The sequence below is a fragment of the Aulostomus chinensis genome, chromosome 16, assembly GCF_037954235.1.
Source record: "Aulostomus chinensis isolate RoL2024-O1b breed Wild chromosome 16, RoL_Achi_v1.0, whole genome shotgun sequence".
NCBI classification, from domain to species: Eukaryota; Metazoa; Chordata; class Actinopteri; order Syngnathiformes; family Aulostomidae; genus Aulostomus; species Aulostomus chinensis.
This window is the reverse complement of record NC_141335.1, coordinates 8052120-8069304: the sequence shown is the minus strand read 5'-3', so window position 1 is coordinate 8069304 and position 17185 is coordinate 8052120. Positions and strand designations below refer to the sequence as shown.

At 38.5% G+C, this 17185-nt stretch overlaps 1 protein-coding gene across 2 annotated transcripts in view; it reads left to right on the top strand.

Annotated features, from left to right (window-relative positions):
• The window catches only part of rgs7a (regulator of G protein signaling 7a), a 53200-nt gene that overhangs the window by 14982 nt on the left and 21033 nt on the right, over nt 1–17185 (top strand). The window contains exons 3-4 of one of the 2 annotated variants that reach the window (XM_086180178.1): nt 12510–12606; nt 16308–16358. In XM_086180178.1, coding sequence (XP_086036304.1) covers nt 12510–12606; nt 16308–16358 — 148 coding nt within the window. Of the gene's footprint in view, nt 1–12509; nt 12607–16303; nt 16359–17185 lie in introns of those variants that run through there. The other variant, XM_086180179.1, reaches the window with a different exon arrangement.

The following is a 17185-nucleotide window of genomic DNA, read 5'->3' as shown; positions in this document are numbered from 1 at the left end:
CCTGTTTTCCTCTCGCCCCTTTCCTCTTCCTCCTTGCGTTTCGCTTTAGTCTAAGTGAACATACTCTCTGGTGCCTAATGATAAGACTCCTTGAGTGCAATGCCAGACAGTTTGGACACTACTAACAGGCTTGCCTTGAGGAAGGATTAACTAAAGAGGTGTTTCAGTTAACACTAGTATCCCCTTGGATGCACTCTGCCCTATACTACACATAAAAGTGAAATTATAAAGTGATCCGAAGTATAATTCCTCTCATTGTCGCCCACCGCCGATTCCTATAAACACAAGTAAGTCTTTTTATTATCTCATAATAATCACTGGCCAACTTGGATCAAGGCTGTATTCTTGCATCCATCTATATTCTCGTCTTCATTTTAAAACAACTTTTAGACTTTGCATCAAACAACACAGCTTTATTTGTTCGTTTGTCCACTAATTTGTTCTAGCATGCTTTTTGAGTGATGAAATCACGGTAGGTGGGCAGTAGGGATATTGGCTTTCAGTGGATTATGTTCTAACACATGGCCAACCTTGGCTTAGTCATCGCGCCCACTGCCCGCCCACCAAGAAGATGAGAGAGAGAGAGTGAGAGTGTGTGTGTGTATGTGTGTGAGAGAGAGAGTGAGAGAGTGAAAGAGAAGGAGAGGTCTTGCCCGTGGAATACTATCCAACCAGCTAGGACTGCCAGATCATAGTAGATTTAGAAATGAGAGTCCAAAAAACCCAGTCCACTCATAGTAGACACAGAAGAAAAACAGAAGAATTGTCGAATTATATAAATATAATGCTGCTAAATCAACAAGCACCACCACCAAAAGAAAAAGAAAATTCTCCTATGATAGCAAGATAATAACTTATTGCTATAATTATCTTTTTATCTGGAGATAAAAGGCTTTTATCTTGTGATTACAAGTTGTCCTATCATGGAAAAAAAGAGTTAAAAATCATGTTATAAACAGTTATTCCCATTATTATTGGTTCAACTTGTTATATAAAAAGATGTATTGCAAGTATGGCTTTTCTTGACTTCTGTGAGAAAACATTAATAATTTACAAATAGATACTTTTCACAATACACTTGTATTATTACTGCTGCTCACATTTCTGTTACTGCAATAGATTATGTTAAACAGCTGCGGCACTATCGCTGCAGGCAAACAGAAAAGGGAACAAAAACCAGCTACTCTACTCATATGAGAGTAGTAGGATGAAACAATCCAATGTAGAAAATAATGCATGGTTTTAAGTTTCAGCTAAAAGCTTTATTACATAAGAGATAACTGCAGTACCAGTAGAAATTTAGAGTTTCTTTTGTTAAAAAATAAAAATCACACCGAGCTCTCATCTGTACACTACAGTCCTTCAGAAACCATACGATACTCTCAAATGTGCTGTGGTTGCATAAAGCATGAGATGGCACGGACCTGCTCGCTATCAAATTTTGAACAAGCGCTGCATTAACAGAAGAAATGTCAGATGAGGATAAATGCTGCTGTTTTTCCAGGAAGGAGGCATAGCTGGCTGACTACCTCTCATCTATGATTCAATGCTTGTCTCTTTCTCTCTAGTCGAGGATTGTCCCTTGGGGAGGGAGACGTTGAGGAGTCAGGGGAAATATTGAACATCCCTCTGCAGCCGTGCGCCAGGAATGATGATTCTCCAGAGATGTGAAGAGGCTGAAGGAGGCTACATGTTGTCTCCCCCCCCCCCCCCCCCAAAAAGCTCTAGAAGTTGATGGAAAAAAAAATACAGTGAGGAGGGGCATTCAAGTTCAGTATCGTCTGGCAACCTTCTGGGTAGCATTTAAATGAACTAGTGATAATAATATAACGTGTCCATCAAAGCAGATGACAATACTGCAACTGCAATACCAAATTCTTTATTCATTCATTATTCCACTTGCAGCAAGGAAATGATGGAGTAAATTATGCATCAAAAGCCATGTAAATTAAAACAGAATGACAGATACATAGCTTTCAGTCTTCTGGGTCATGGTACATATATGATTTAGAAAACAAATCATTATGATCGCGTAAATTACAGCCGCCTTAAAAATTCCCAAAATACCTCATTTTTTCTGGACCACTGATGAAATAGAGATCAGAATGAAAACATGACCAATAAGTCTCCCTTTATCAGCTTCTACTGTGTTAAATTCAGGTTTCAATCCGAAATAAGAACTTTCCTTTCAAATCACCTTTGAGATAAATTTAGACGGTCGATCTGAGACATCAGCACTACTGTTATATATATATATATATATATATATATATATATATATATATATATATATATAAATTTTATACTACATTTACAATTATCTTTGTGACAGAAAGCAGGTACAAAATGGACCTGCTTCCTGACAGGATCAATTTTCTTGGCTCCTCAGTGATTCTCCCTGGCCAACCACGTCCTGCAGCACTGTTCTCTGTGTAGGTTCTCAAAGATATTCATATGTAAATCTTCTGGGAGGAATAATTTTAATCTTAGGCTGCAATACAGAACACGAGAGACATGAGTTAGCGCTCTAAGACCGTATGAGTCGAATGTTCTTTACAGGCCTGTTTATCATCTGGGAGATGTCATCATTTACCTGTACATTTGATTACTCTTAGTACCATAGGTATTATTAAGCGGTTTTTGTTGTTGTTGTTTTTTTTTGGTGCTCTTTGTATTAATTACACAAAAACTACATAATGATCTGGTCTGTTTTTTTTGGGGGGGGGGGCATTGTGAAATATTGGAGATTTTCATTAGTTTTTTTTTAGAATTTCCTAGACTCTTGATGAAAAGAATCTAACCATGTCGTGCATGTTGCATGAAAAGTTCAAAGTAAATGTGCAATGTTGTGTGTATCTAGACGAAATTGCAGATTTTGTGGATTCAAATATAATTTTCGTATATTAAATCAATCCCTGACCTCCTCGGCAGAGTTATCTGTTAGCAAACAACTCAAAAACTGTAGCTGCATTTTGAAAAAAATGATAGACTTCAGTTTGAGGAACAATCAATTCCATTTTGGAATCGATCCTGATCTGGATCTGTTGACGTCATGTTTTTTTTCTTTCTTCCTCCTTGCTTCGAATGAATCCTCAAACATTATATTCCAATTAAAATGCACAAGGCCTATAATATTGTTATAACAGTGCAGCACACTCAAGAATACAAAGTTGCTTGCGATGCTCAGGTCAGTATGCGAGGGCAAAGATCTGCATATTTCCCTGCAAAAATATTCCTTTTCGTCCACTATCTTAAATAAGAAAGCCAACCTTCCTAGGCTATGTATGACAGTAGGTTGTTGTTTTTTTAATCACAGGCTTTAACTACAGAAATAATAACCACAGCTATACAATATAATTAGTATATTATAAAACACAGTAATGATATTGGATGTTAGGAGAGAGGATACCGAGGAAGAATATTTCTCATCTGAAGAGATCATTTTGGTTTGCTGGAAGGATAAAAACATGAACCGCAAATGCCAGGGAAGCATTTTACTTCCTGGAGATTCTTTACACTGTACCTTCTTGGATGTGCAAATGTCATATATTGTAGAATAAAGATGACAAAGGGAACAAGTGTTGCGAGCGTGAGAGCATCCTGAAGTGTGAAACAGTGCCATTCCAAGAAACAGATGCTCCATTTGACTGATGGCTCAATAGAGCTTGATTGTGTACACAGAAGCAGAATCGTATTGATGAATACAAGTGAACGCACGGCTTCTCAAGCACCAAACTGCAGATGTTGTTAAATGGCTAATCACCAGTTTGCAGAATCTGCCTTACGGCATATAGAAATAAACTTTCAGTTTGGATGGAGTAATTGCCTTCGCTCTACGCAGCGTTGTCACCTGGACATCTGTTCCTCATGTTCTATGAACCTGACCTTCTGTTTCACAAACTGTTCTTAGTCTGAGACCTCCATTCAGCATGAGAATTGAAAGGGGGGATGTATGGAAAGAAATTAAGATAGTTAAGATGCACACAAACCTAGAAAGAACACAAGATGGAGGAAACAAATGACAGGCAGAGTGATTTATTAAAGAGGAGCACAACAATCTTCTGTCAGAGGTTAGAGAAAGCTTTCTCTGTCATGATATATTAGGGCTGTTTCTTCTGTGCAGCGGTGAATGCTTGATGTGGGTAATTGGGAAACGTTAGAATAATCTGTAGCACTTTATAGTCATGCTAAGAATCTTTTTTTTTTTTTTTACCTGTCCTGTTCAGTAGCTGAGGCAAGCAGCATCAGTGTTCCTGGTGCCTTGTTGTACTGAAGCAGTTTTATTCTGCATAGGAGGAATCTGATAAACTCCTCCTATTGCCATTTATGTTTAACTTTATTAGGAATGGTGTTGGTTCATTGATGAAGCTACCGGACTGAGGCTCAGGAGTGGACAGGAAGAGAGAACAGGGACAGGATAGGGAAGACAAGGGGGAGGGGGGAGACAAAAAAACAACAACAGCAATAGCAGAAAACAACAACAACAACAAAAACACAAAAACAAACAAAGACAAAAAACAAACAAACAAACAAAGAAAAAGTAACAACAACAAAAGAAAAAGAAAGAAGAAAAAAAAAAACAATGGTTGCAGAATTTCCGGTGCAGGCTTACCATTTGGTTTAATATAATTTTAAGATAAATGTCTGAGTGTGTGTTTATGGGTCAGCTGGGTCAGCTGTGCGCTCCATGCGTGTATGTGTGTATGCTAAGAATCTGATTATAAACATAACTTAAGCGTGACTTGTGCTGGCTTATTAGCCATGTGAATGCAGGACGTATCATGATGCTGCTGACCATTGACGAAGACTTTGTTTAATCAACACCTCATCGGTTCCTTCAGATATTAACTGGCCAAATTTGCCTGAAAGTTTATCTCGGGACTTGTCAGCTTGTTGGATTAAAAATAGCATCATATTTCTATGACACAGACACTCCATAGAGATGGTGGTAAACAGCAACTCCTCTTCAACCCACTGCTTTGTAAATGTGTCAGAACTACTGTTGTATGTCCCAGAAATAGCCACGGTCCTGATATAAACCTTTACACAGGAGGAATCCGGCTTATTTGATCACAAAGGCTAACGAGGTGAGCAGAACGGACGATGGTTGCGTGTTGGACGGTATAGAACCCTGGCTAATGGACCCCTCGTCGGGCATTAGCCTATACTTGATGGTTGGATTCAGGATTCAGGAAACAGGATTCCCAATACATCCCACATTAATTCATGCATTAAATAATATGAGTCATGTATTGTAAAGTGTTGCAAGAAATTAAGGTAGGACAAGAACTTGACTGATACAAGAACGGGGAAAATTAAATGTTACACATCTAAAAGGATATTAATTATGGTGTTATTGTGATGAAAAGTGAAATAAGTAAGAATTGTAACCAAAGGAAAATAAAACTAGTTCCAGTGTACGTTTCTTTAAGTGAGAAATTAGTCCAAGAGTGAAAAAGGGATCGTTAAAAGAAAACGCCTGCTCTCTTTGTTATATTCCCCATTTACAGTGTAGCCCCCCACCTTCCGCTCTCATGCTGCCCCACCCCCCACCCGGTTCTTTTATTCTCCCTCATGAATGAGCGATGGCGCACAGCCAAAGATGTCCTTGTGATAGTGGTCACACGCCATGTTGCTGTGGTAACTCAGGAGATGTATGGCAACCTCTGAGACACCTGACATCTCTTCAACCACTTTGTCAGGGTGAGCTCAGTAACCCACCCCCCACCCCCCGACCCCCACAGCCCCTTAACTAATGTTTAGACTTGATAAGCGGTGCTGTGATAGAAGTGATAGCTCGATACTGTATGGGGGAAAAAATCATGCTCTTCTTGGAATCAGTTATTGATATACTGTGCACATCTTCTTTGGTAGGGAACTTCACATTAGATGCCAATTTTCATCTTATTGTATGATAATGACAACTGTGACACGAAACTTTAATCATTCCTGAAATCATTTTGGAGAGAAAAATGACTTTTTTTATTGTTAGCAAAAGGGTTCTTGATATCAAAGTGATTCACAGAACGATATCATAAATAAGCGTTTACAATATTCAAAATTACCCGGAAACATTTGTCATTTGAGTATGTCTCTTTTTTCATCGTCATTGCTATCTAGACATAGTTTTAGTAATCCGCAGCAAATATAGACATCAGGACATTTAAATGACTTAATCACTACGTCCGTTTCAGCTTCAATGTCATATGTATTGGCTGCAGCTTTATTAAAATGCCAAATATGCAATATAATATGCAATGACACTGATTTGACTGTCATTGCAATTATGTGCATTTCAGGCACACATTACTACACCACAGAGGCACAATTAATATTTTACTCTCTATTAATGTATTAATATTTCCTTTTAGTGATGTAGATTGTCTTTAATTCTCCAAAGGCTGTTTTACAGTGATAGAGTGGTTGAGCTGCTGTTCAGTACTACATTATACACTCCATGAAAGCTTTCAGTTGAATGTATCTGCTGTATTTGGTTGTAAGAGAGCATCCATTGATTATTTGTCTATACAGTATGTTTAACGTGTGTGGGTGGAGAAAACGAAAGTTCTTCAGTCAGAGAGGGCTTACATAAGTGATAATCTCATTAAGGCATTTTGAAATAGGTGTTCGAGCTCATTGAGTGCTGTGATTTCTCCCCCTCAACTTAATCTAGGTCAGCACTGAAGAGGGGAAGAATCACTTGAACATGACGCCAGTGTACAAATATAGAAAGGGAAGATCAGCAGGTAGCAAACCTGTCTATGAAGGAAAACAGCAGCATGTTAACACAAGACATTCTGCCATTAACATTCTTAAAAAAAGAGAGATAATATTAACCTTTTAGGACCTGTGCAGCATTGACAACAGTACACTTTTGTATGTAAATGGATCAGCCTGTCTGGTATAAATGCATGATTCATTGTTGGTGATACATGCTGCTCCGGCGTAGACCTTTGAGTGCTTTTATTGTCTCACTATTGAGCCTATTAGAGTAAAGACATTGACATTGGGTCTGACACACACTTGTTTTTTTTATTTTTATTTTTGGAGAAACACTATGGCTTTTTGAGGAGATTAAAATAAAGAGAAAAATTGTCTCCTCCCCACCCTCTGCCATAGGTTCTGCCTCATTTATGAGGCAAACAACTGCAGTTGGGAGTGAAACGAGATCAACCAACTGCAAAGAGTGTTTTGTCTGCTAGACCTGTCATGCTGCATAGCTACAGGTTCTATCCAGGCTGTCTCACACTGCCTCGGGCGGCCAGATTTGTGCTGTGCTGCTTACCTATTTTGATGTTGTGCTAAATTTAATAAGATATAAGAACTTGTGCATATCTAATACCCTTAACTTGTGTGTGTGTGTCTCAGAAATGTTGTGCTTTTCTTGCAATATGAGTGAGAATTACTGTGTTCTGTAACATGAAATGGGTGAATATTGCTGCCATTTGTGTGTGTGTGTGTGTGTGTGGTGAAGAAGTGGGAGGGGTTGTTCTCCTCTTGTAGACACACTTGTCCTTAGATAAGACTGTCAGGGTAAAACCATTCATCTGATGCAGTAACATTCACCCATCACAGCGCAGGCAAGAAGACCAAAAGGAGGGAGGGGGAGGGGCGGTGGGGGAGTAGAGGATAGGGGTGCTTTTAATTTTCTCAGCAGCACAGTCTGTGAGGTTGGCAGAAACTGGAATGAACTCTAGATGAGTTTCCAATTGCATGATAGGACAAGCTTCATTTGATTGAAAAAAAAAAGACCAAATGTACAATTGAGGATAATGCCCCCTGCAGGGGTACCAATATCACATTTTTTTTTGATTGATATCAAAAAGAGTCCCCCCCCCCCCCCCCGTCTCTCATCTCTCTAAAGGGATTTAATTAAAGCTTATGATGGTATGATGTTAACTTGCGAGGCAGCTGGTTCCACAACGTGACAACATTGCAAGATCACACAAGAAAACTGTATATTCAGGCTTCATGTGTGTGATCGCCGTCCTTTGAGGAGATGTGTCCGGTTCTGAAATTTCATTGAAACAATAATGAAGGAAAAGGTTAGCATAGATGCTGCTATAGCATTATTCATAATATCTTAACTGGAAGAACATTTCTTCTTTTCAATTTTTCTTTTAAAAAGAGCTTCTATGTTAGCCTGTGATAGATACTGTATCTACACTTTAATACAGTTGGTACAGTATTTATGTAGGGAATGACATGAATTTAACCTTTGCAGCACGGAGTATTACTTGTAGTATCTCAGTTCAACCACAAAAATGGTTACTTCATCTCGATATGCAAAGTTGAATCGGAACACAGATCAGTTCTCCTGAATGTCTGGGCCTGGAAATATAAGTTGTCATTGATGAATCGATGTCCGCTTCCCTCACCTCAAACTCTTTTTATGGTATCAAAGTTAAATGCATTAATTGAGCTCTGGGGTTAACACAGCTTTAAAGGTATTTAATGTTTTGTTTTACGGTGTGAAATTTGTCAGTTATTTTGAAGTTTTCAACTGTCTTAACTTTTGACTGTCTTGATTACAAGTGGCTAAACAACACCTGGTAAAAAACATGGAAGTAACAGTTTATACATTTTATGGCTGCTTAAAATAAGTAAAAGTCGATACTCACTCCTTGCACCTTTTATTTCATCATGACCAAGGCAGAAAAACAACCTCTGTTGTGTCGTGTAGAGGCACTGATGAAGGTCACTTCTAAATGAGCTATCAGGGAGCATGAGACACGATTTCTGAAATTCACCCGAAAAACCTCCTGCCTCTATTGTGCCCAAGATAGAACCTTCAAATAACCTTTTATCGGCCCACTTTTCTTACCAACAGCCTGTCAAATAAATAGACTTAAGGTGCACTTAACAACAACTTAAAAGAAACAAAAAGCCAGCATTGATTTACAAACAGTTTGAAATGTCTTTTGCTCCAAATGGGGCTTCAAAACATTCTGATTGCACTGTGTGTGTCCTCACTGATAGTCTTTGAAGTGCATGGAGCCGTGTGCTGAGGCTCAGTGTGTGCTTATATCCGGAGCCTTTGTCAGTGATTTCATATGTACTGAGTTCTGTGCCATCATTATTCAATGATTCACACTGTGCAGCCAAAACACTCCCTCTTATCTGTTAAGAGGCTGCTGAGACACGGTCAGACAGCTCCGGGTGGGTGGATGGGTGGGGGATGGAGAGAGAGAGAGAGAGAGAGAGACCCTCTCTCTCTCGTGGGAAACTACTTTCCTCTTTTCTTCCCAACGTGAAGCCAGAGAGCATCCCGACTTCAAGAGCTTTAGATCCAGAAAATATTCACGCTGGTGGCATTTTACCGTGTGTAGGCGGTGAGGATTTGCAGAGATAGGAGAGAGTGTGTGAAGTATTGATCAATGTTGCTGTTGTCCTTGTTTGCTCTGCGTGCCAGCTAACTCAGCAAGGAGAGGGTTGGTGTCATAAGGCATGCACGTACACAAAAGCGATGAAATGAGTATAATTAGGATTAATTTAGGGAGATATGTTTGTGAGCAACAAAAGGAAAGAGGCTGTGTTTTTGTTTTTCTTTGCATGAGGAGAGGGTGCGCCGTAAGCTTCTGTTAGGTTGAGATTGTTACTGAAATGAAAAAAAAAACCTTTATACCACCTTTTCCACTGGGATAGGAACAGAAGAAATGCCATCGTCTGATACACACTGTTAGATGTCAAGATCAACTACTCACAGTAGTTTGTGCTGAAGCTACCTTTTTTTAACCCCAAATTAATTCTGTCAGTGACTTCTTGAATTTTCCACAGTTAGTTACAAGACTTTGATTGCAGCAGTGTCTCTTTAAAAAAAAAAAGAAAAAAGAAGAAGAAACCTGACTGCAGAGCATTTCTAGTCCATTAAATCCCCCAAAAAAGTGTCATTGTGTGACTTTGGTATCCTGGCGAGTTTCTCTGGCACAATTTATACACCAGTCACGTGTATGAGTGATGAAATGTCCACAAATAAACATTTAAACAGATGCAGAAACTGAGTAGAACCAGATGCAGCTAATGTTTCTACTTTTAAAATTTGTTTTATCATAAAATTGTGGCACACTGGTGACCTAGAGAAATCATTCTGAAAAGGTCGATATCCTGTGACTTAATTTTTGCATGAGAAAAAATTGATTGCACAGAATGAAGTAATATGAAATATCTGTAATCAATGCAGTTTTTTGAAAACTTATCCTTACTCCCTGGTTTGGAATTGCTGGTCCTCAATACTCCCCCCAGCATCTCTTTCAGTTAAAGTATTTGCCTGTGCTCCATCACTGTCAATTTGGCTCCCATCAGTATCAGGACCATCATTAGCTCAAGGGTATGACTGGCTAGAAGCTGTCACAATAACATTATAAGCCAGTGCTGGATCATGAACTGCTATGTAAGCCAGAGTAAACCCAGCTATTTCATAATAATAATAATAATAATAATAATAATAACTTCCCTCAGACATTCATTTCACCCACATAAAACCTTCATTTGTACAAAATAAAACTGGCTGCATTCAGATTGTCTTGTCTTTCCCACACGAGTTCCACTGATAAGATAAATGTGATTTATGTGGCTTGAGAGGGAACAGAATTTGAGGGTTATGATCCATGAAGTCAAACAAAATCTCTACATGCTTGTATGTTCAAGTTACCGTCGATAAACAGAGAACAAAAAACAAGAACAAGAAACATTAAGCTAAACAAGTGCCATTAGTGATGCTAAATAAACAAATTTAGATGTGTTTTATTTGGCAGTTTTTTGTCATATTTCTTAAATTTATACCGTCTTAATTTGTGCTCAGCTATTTACTTGTTTGAGCTAATGACTGTCTGAGAAATTTGCCATCAGGAACTCAGCTCATAATTGAGTCTGCTCCTATATTTTAGTCTTGGAAGGCCCTCTACCTCCCATCATGTGGTGGTCTCCAGGGAACTGTGTTGGGTCCCCTATTGTTTTCAATTTACATGTTGCCCTTGGGGGCACACAATTTAAAATAAAATATCATCAATGTCATGATAAGAATAATTAGTGCATTGTTGAAATCCAGCAAAAAAGGCAATTTATTCTTTGCCAATTTTGAAAGAAGAAACGTTTCAAAGATACACCGAATTTAGACTCACAGGTAAGAAGACACTGAAGACAATTCCCTGATTTTGTTTTTTGTTGTTGTTTCTAAAAGTGGGTGAAACAATTAAAGAGTTTTAAAAAGCAAATATTGTACAAACAATTGAAAATCTTTAGGGCAGTCCCTCAAATTAAAGCAGTGGCTTATAGAAATTGTGTGACTGAAGACACACGCAAAACACCCTCAAAGTTGTTTGACACATTTGCATTGAAACATATTCATTGGTTAAAAACCCTCAACCTTTTATGAGGACGTGATTCATGTGTACAGTTGGACTACTGCTCCCTGTGGTTTGCTATGTCTCTGGTTTGTTCTGGTTTATGACCATTTTTGGTGAGCATCATTTCCAGAATAGCTTGTCCTTGATAAAATGTATGTTAGCATCTGTTCTTACTGCCCTTTAAGCAACTATATGGCCTTCGGACATCCCAGGAAGAAAACTCTGATGTTTGGTATTGCAAGACTATACCGAGTCAAGCTGTCGGGTAGAGGGGTGTGATGCTGTGTACTGCAGTGTTTTGGCTGTGAATAATTATTCCTTGTAATGTCCTTGACTGCCCTTTTGGAGTAATACTAACAGTTAATTTTCAAAAAAACAAATTTGACAGTATAATTAGAAATTAAAAATCAGGAAACTGACATTACCTACTGAATGCCTCAAGACAACGATATGAAGCAATATGATTATGTGTATTGAACTTCCCTGTGTGGACATGCATGGAACATTTCACGTATTTTCTGTATGTACACTTCTACACTGAGGGAGTAGCCTGGGACATCTCTCTCCTCTTTGCTCCTCCCCTGCATGTTCTTGGAAACGTTGCTTCTGTGTATTGCCCTCCCAGACCCTTGAGACAATTCCCAAAGCATTTACGTAGCAGTGACGTGGGCAAATGTTTGTGTGCATGTGTGTGTGTTTGTCTGTTTCTATTCCCTTGTGCATTCTCCTGTGCACCAGTTCTCATTATAATTCGAAGTTGTGATGCAGTCAATGCAAACACACACACAAAAAAATCTGTCTGAAGTACTTTTGAGTGAAAATATGAAAAATTCCTCTCTGCTTTGTAGATTTCGGTTCTGTTTCTGTGACAAGGCACAAATAGGCTGGGATGAATAATAACTAGGAACCTCATTGTCAGCTTGCTGTTACACAACGCAATAAGTTCACCCTATCGCCAGTTAATGTGACAAATGACAGAAATCGGAAAGATTTGTCAAAAATGTGACACCGTCAACCTTTTTTGTCGGTGTTATTATGACTGAAGCATACAAGAACTTGTTCAGATCTTTGTAGCCTTCTCTGAATGTTCACACGCACTCAGCTCACACTTCTTGTGCTTGAGAATTGCTCACTCTTTTTCTCTCTCCCTCTCATCCATTCCAGATGGAGGAAGTAATAGCGCGTATGCAGGATGAGAAAAATGGTATCCCAATCCGAACGGTGAAAAGTTTTCTAACTAAGATCCCCAGTGTTTTTTCAGGTAAGGCTCTTATCCCCCTGCTCTATTGAGTCAGCTCTGTTCTCCTCTCCTTTCTTGTCCTCTTCACTTGGCTCCCACCCACTAAGTACCCAGCAAGTACTCTATTTGTGCCAAACAAAACACTGAAAGTATTGAGAAATGTTTCTGTTTTGCATTTGTTCCACACCAGCAGAATGTCAAGAGGATCACCTTAGATGTTTGAACTGTGAAACCCAGTGAAGGAGAATGTATTCGTCGTTTAAATACTACACATAACACCAACATAACTATTCTCTTAAAACAACAACAAAAACAATGCAATAAATTATATAAACCATAACAACCACAAAGTGCCCCCCCCCCCCCCCTCATTAACTGAAAAAATCAAAGGTAGAATAAAAGACAAATTCAATAAAATAAATTGTATTTTTCCTTTGGCACATGAATCCATTTTTTTTTCAAATATAATATTATTAGAATAACCAGAGCTAAATTGGCTATGTTTGCTGAAGATGATATAACAGCAACAGATGGCTGGTATCTGGAGCTCTCTCGCACCTACCACATAGTACATTACCTTTACTCCCCTGCTATACTTCATCCACATGTCTAAATACTACACGGTAATCATGAGCATTTCAATATATGATATTATAATATGGTGTTTCAATCAAGGTACCATCACTGTTGATGAAATAGTGTCAATTCATTTGCATAACATGGAAACTCTTTCTCAAACTCTTTTACTCACAGCAACACCACTAGTCTTCAACCACTAGTATTTCTGGTTGAACATTATTCATTTCTGATTCCACAAATGTTAGCAATGTATGGGTTTATATTTGTCAGCTATATTTTTGTCAATGCAAGTACAAATTACATTGCAGGGAAACATGTTCCACTTGTGTGTCTACCACGTCATCTTTATGTCCGTGTCGTTTCTTTATATTTTGTGTTGAAGGTCCTTGTGTGCTCATTCCTTAAAGCAAGTGACAGAATGACTGCTAACAATTATTTCTACTGCTCTCTCTGTTTGTTCTCCATCTATGCTAATGCATAATCGCACCGACTATCGCCCCAACTATTTTTGCAAGTGAAGGGTTTTAAACTGTATTTTCCAATTTCACACATTTAATTTCAATGGAAATGTTTTTCTGTATCGTTGCACTCATGCCAACAGATTTATGTTGTTTTAAGACTTAAATGTGTGCATATTTTGATCTAAAGTTAATTTTATTCATTTAATCATTTCTTTTTTCAAGTATTGTTTCTCAGCTGTGCATACACATATCTATATATCTATATATAGATATATACATATATATCTATATATAGTATTATTGCTGTAGCACAAAGTATCAGGAGCAGCATATATACATAAACACACATATATACATACACACACACACATACTATATATGTGTGTGTGTGTGTGTGTGTGTGAGTGTGTGTGTTGCTCTTGATACTTTGTGCTGCAGCAATAATCCAATATCTATTCTGAGGCTCATTAATGGTTGATGTTATATCCTATTATTCTGTTTACGTAATTGTCATGCACTTGCTTGTGCCACACACACACACACACACACACACACACACACACACACACACACACACACACACACACACACAAACATAAAAAAATGCACAAACCAATCTAAGGGCATGATATTAATCAATTTAGGGAACAGCCTTGTTAGAGGATTACCTTACACATCTCATTTAAGCTTCCTCTTAGAAAGTGGGTCAACCCCAATAGTGTGAAAATGGGGTAATATTAATAATGTTAATCCATGGAAAGTCTCATCTGGTCATGGGGGCACCAGAGAGCAAGGTGGGGGGTGGGGGCGCTAAAGTGTCAGAGAAATCGAGAGACCGACTGACAGATATGGACAGAGAGACAGTGACTCACTGCATTAACTTGCTCATGCCTCCATTTCACACTTTTTTCTGCTGTCTGTGGCTCTCGTCTCCTCAACATACTTTCACCTGTCAGAAAAAAAAACCAACAAAAAACAAACCCCATTAATAATAGCTTGGGAAATATATTTTCAGCTAAAATGAAAAAGTCACATGTGGCTGTGGTGTGAAAATGCCTTGAGGGGCACAGGGGGCTAGCTGCTGCGTTTTTTTTCTGAGATCTGAAAATGATTCAGTTGCATTCTCAGACCAGATGACATGAAGATGACATCCATAACATAAAGAAAATGAACAAATGATAAACAAATCATCTCTAGGCCTTTTTTTCCCTAATAGTGATAATGTGATCGCAGTCAATTAGTGCAGTTAACTTGGGGCACATTTGCTGTTGCAGCCCCTTTATTGAGGAACATTCATATCACTACTCAGATTGGACCCCCGCATTGACTGGGGAAAAAAAACAAACAACAACAACATTTATTTGTCTACCTCCCCAGAACCAGACAAGTAGACAGATACCCTGCTCTCTCTGTACTGCATGAGGGAGCTGGGACACACAGAAACCAGATGACTGCTGGTCAGCTTAGCACAGTATATATTAGAGAATGGAATGAGTTAGCACAGCTCCACCTATAGTTCCTCCTCTGTGGATTCTGATTCAAATAGAGGTTTGAAATCTTGTCTAGAAGTAAAACTGGTCATGATCAGCAGCAGCAGTCATTCTTCTAGTCTTCATCAAACAACTTGTTGTGTTTTGTCAGGAAAATGTCACTACATGTCTGATGCTGAAATCCCAGCCTTATGATTTGACATATAATTAAAAATTATAATTTTCACAAGAAGTGTTATGCACAACCTAACTTTTATTAATGCAGGCGAAATGATTTGGGAGCAAAGTGTATTTGATGACTTTGGACAGAGTTATGCTAACCTGTACTTGCATTGTGCAAGTACAGGAAGGAGGGTATTGGTATTCTTGTCTGGCTCTGGGGAGGACAGCAAATTAGCATATCACCCCCCAAAGTAGGCATGTTCCTTTAACTTCAGGCAAAACTTACTTTTATTCACTTGTGTTTTTAAATCAACCGCATCTTAAAAATGTATGTGACATAACCCCAAAAACCTCTGGGACAATTTTTGTGTAAACACGGGAGGAACAATGACAATAAGAATGTAATTTTGTGGTCATCACACATAATGGCCGGTTCAAAAACGTAATGCTCGACATTCATTGATGATTCCTCCTGATACGGCTGTTTTTGTGTCTTGTGTTATTTAGGGCCTATACAAGCAGTGTGCCTGATATAAACATCATTATACGTATTTATATTTGCGGCTCACTCCTCTCCGCTCCATATACTCACCCGTGTCATATATTGAATTTCATATCTGGCAGTTTGAACGGTTCGTCAGATGCATTTTACTTATTAAATGAAATGATTGCTAATGTCATGTTTGTGCTCTGACTGAGTCAGACAAATTGTGTTGTTATTATATACAGTGGGTGCTTCATTATGCCATTGTACCTCTGGTCATTTAAATTAATGGACTACAGCCAAGGAGAGCAGGCTTGGAGAGGGTGTCAGAAAAAAAAATTTGGTAATGGATGGCCTATTTCCCACCCACATGGTGCAAGGCGAGAAGAATTGGTATGCACTGTGATGATGAGGGAAGGTGGGTAGGGTCAAGAGTGCCATTGTTTTTCTCCTCATTTGCATCTATATGCAAAAAGGTGTTGCAGCACGCTGAATATATTTGCTGCATGTCAGTGATTCATATTAATGAGCCGCCTGTCATTTCAGGTTCCGATATTGTACAGTGGATGATCAAGAATCTGGACATTGAAGATCAAGGTAATAACAAAGTGATCAATACATGGCTAAAGGTGGGAATCATCCATCAGTTTGCTTATTTAAACACTTTAACCCATTTGATTTACTGAACTTTAATTTCACCAGATAAATAATGATAATCTTACTAAGCCCTGATCTATAAGCTTTGCTAGCCGAAGCTTTAAAGCGACTGTTGAGTCTCACAAAATGTTCCATCATTGTTGTTTATATCAGTTGGAGGCTTTCTGGTGGTTGTCGGAGCAAGCTGAGGGCAAGGTGAAAAAAGAAGCATCGATCAGATATTGCATAACTTCTAGAATTCGGTTCGTTAGTCTGTCAAGAGATGCCCTTACATCTGACATTAGCTCACTGTATGTAAACAACCCAAGTTCTTTCATCAGTCTCTCTGTAGCCGTGAGCTATGCCACAGCAAGAAACAGCATTTCTTTTGGCAATGCTATTATTCTTGGTTTTATTCTTGCGTGATTAAGTAGACACAGTCAAGCTCAAAGGTGTTACCAGACCTTTAGTTGATCCCCCTTTGCTCATAAAATGACTCAAAAGTTGAACTGTGATAAAAATAGAACATTGAAGCTGGTTTACATGCTTCCATTAAATATGGTCGCTGTCCTCCAGTAATAAAAAAAATATGCAGTGAACACTGTGAAAAGTATTTTAAGTGTAAGTGTATTATTTGTGTCGTGTGTGGGTGTGTGTTTACTGTACAGTGCTTGTTTAATGGAGTGTGATTTTGTGTGTTTGTCTGCTATTGTTTGAGCCTCAGTCAGGTCACATAGTGATATAATCAATTCTTCACTTAGCTGACTCATCAACTCTCAATTCAATTT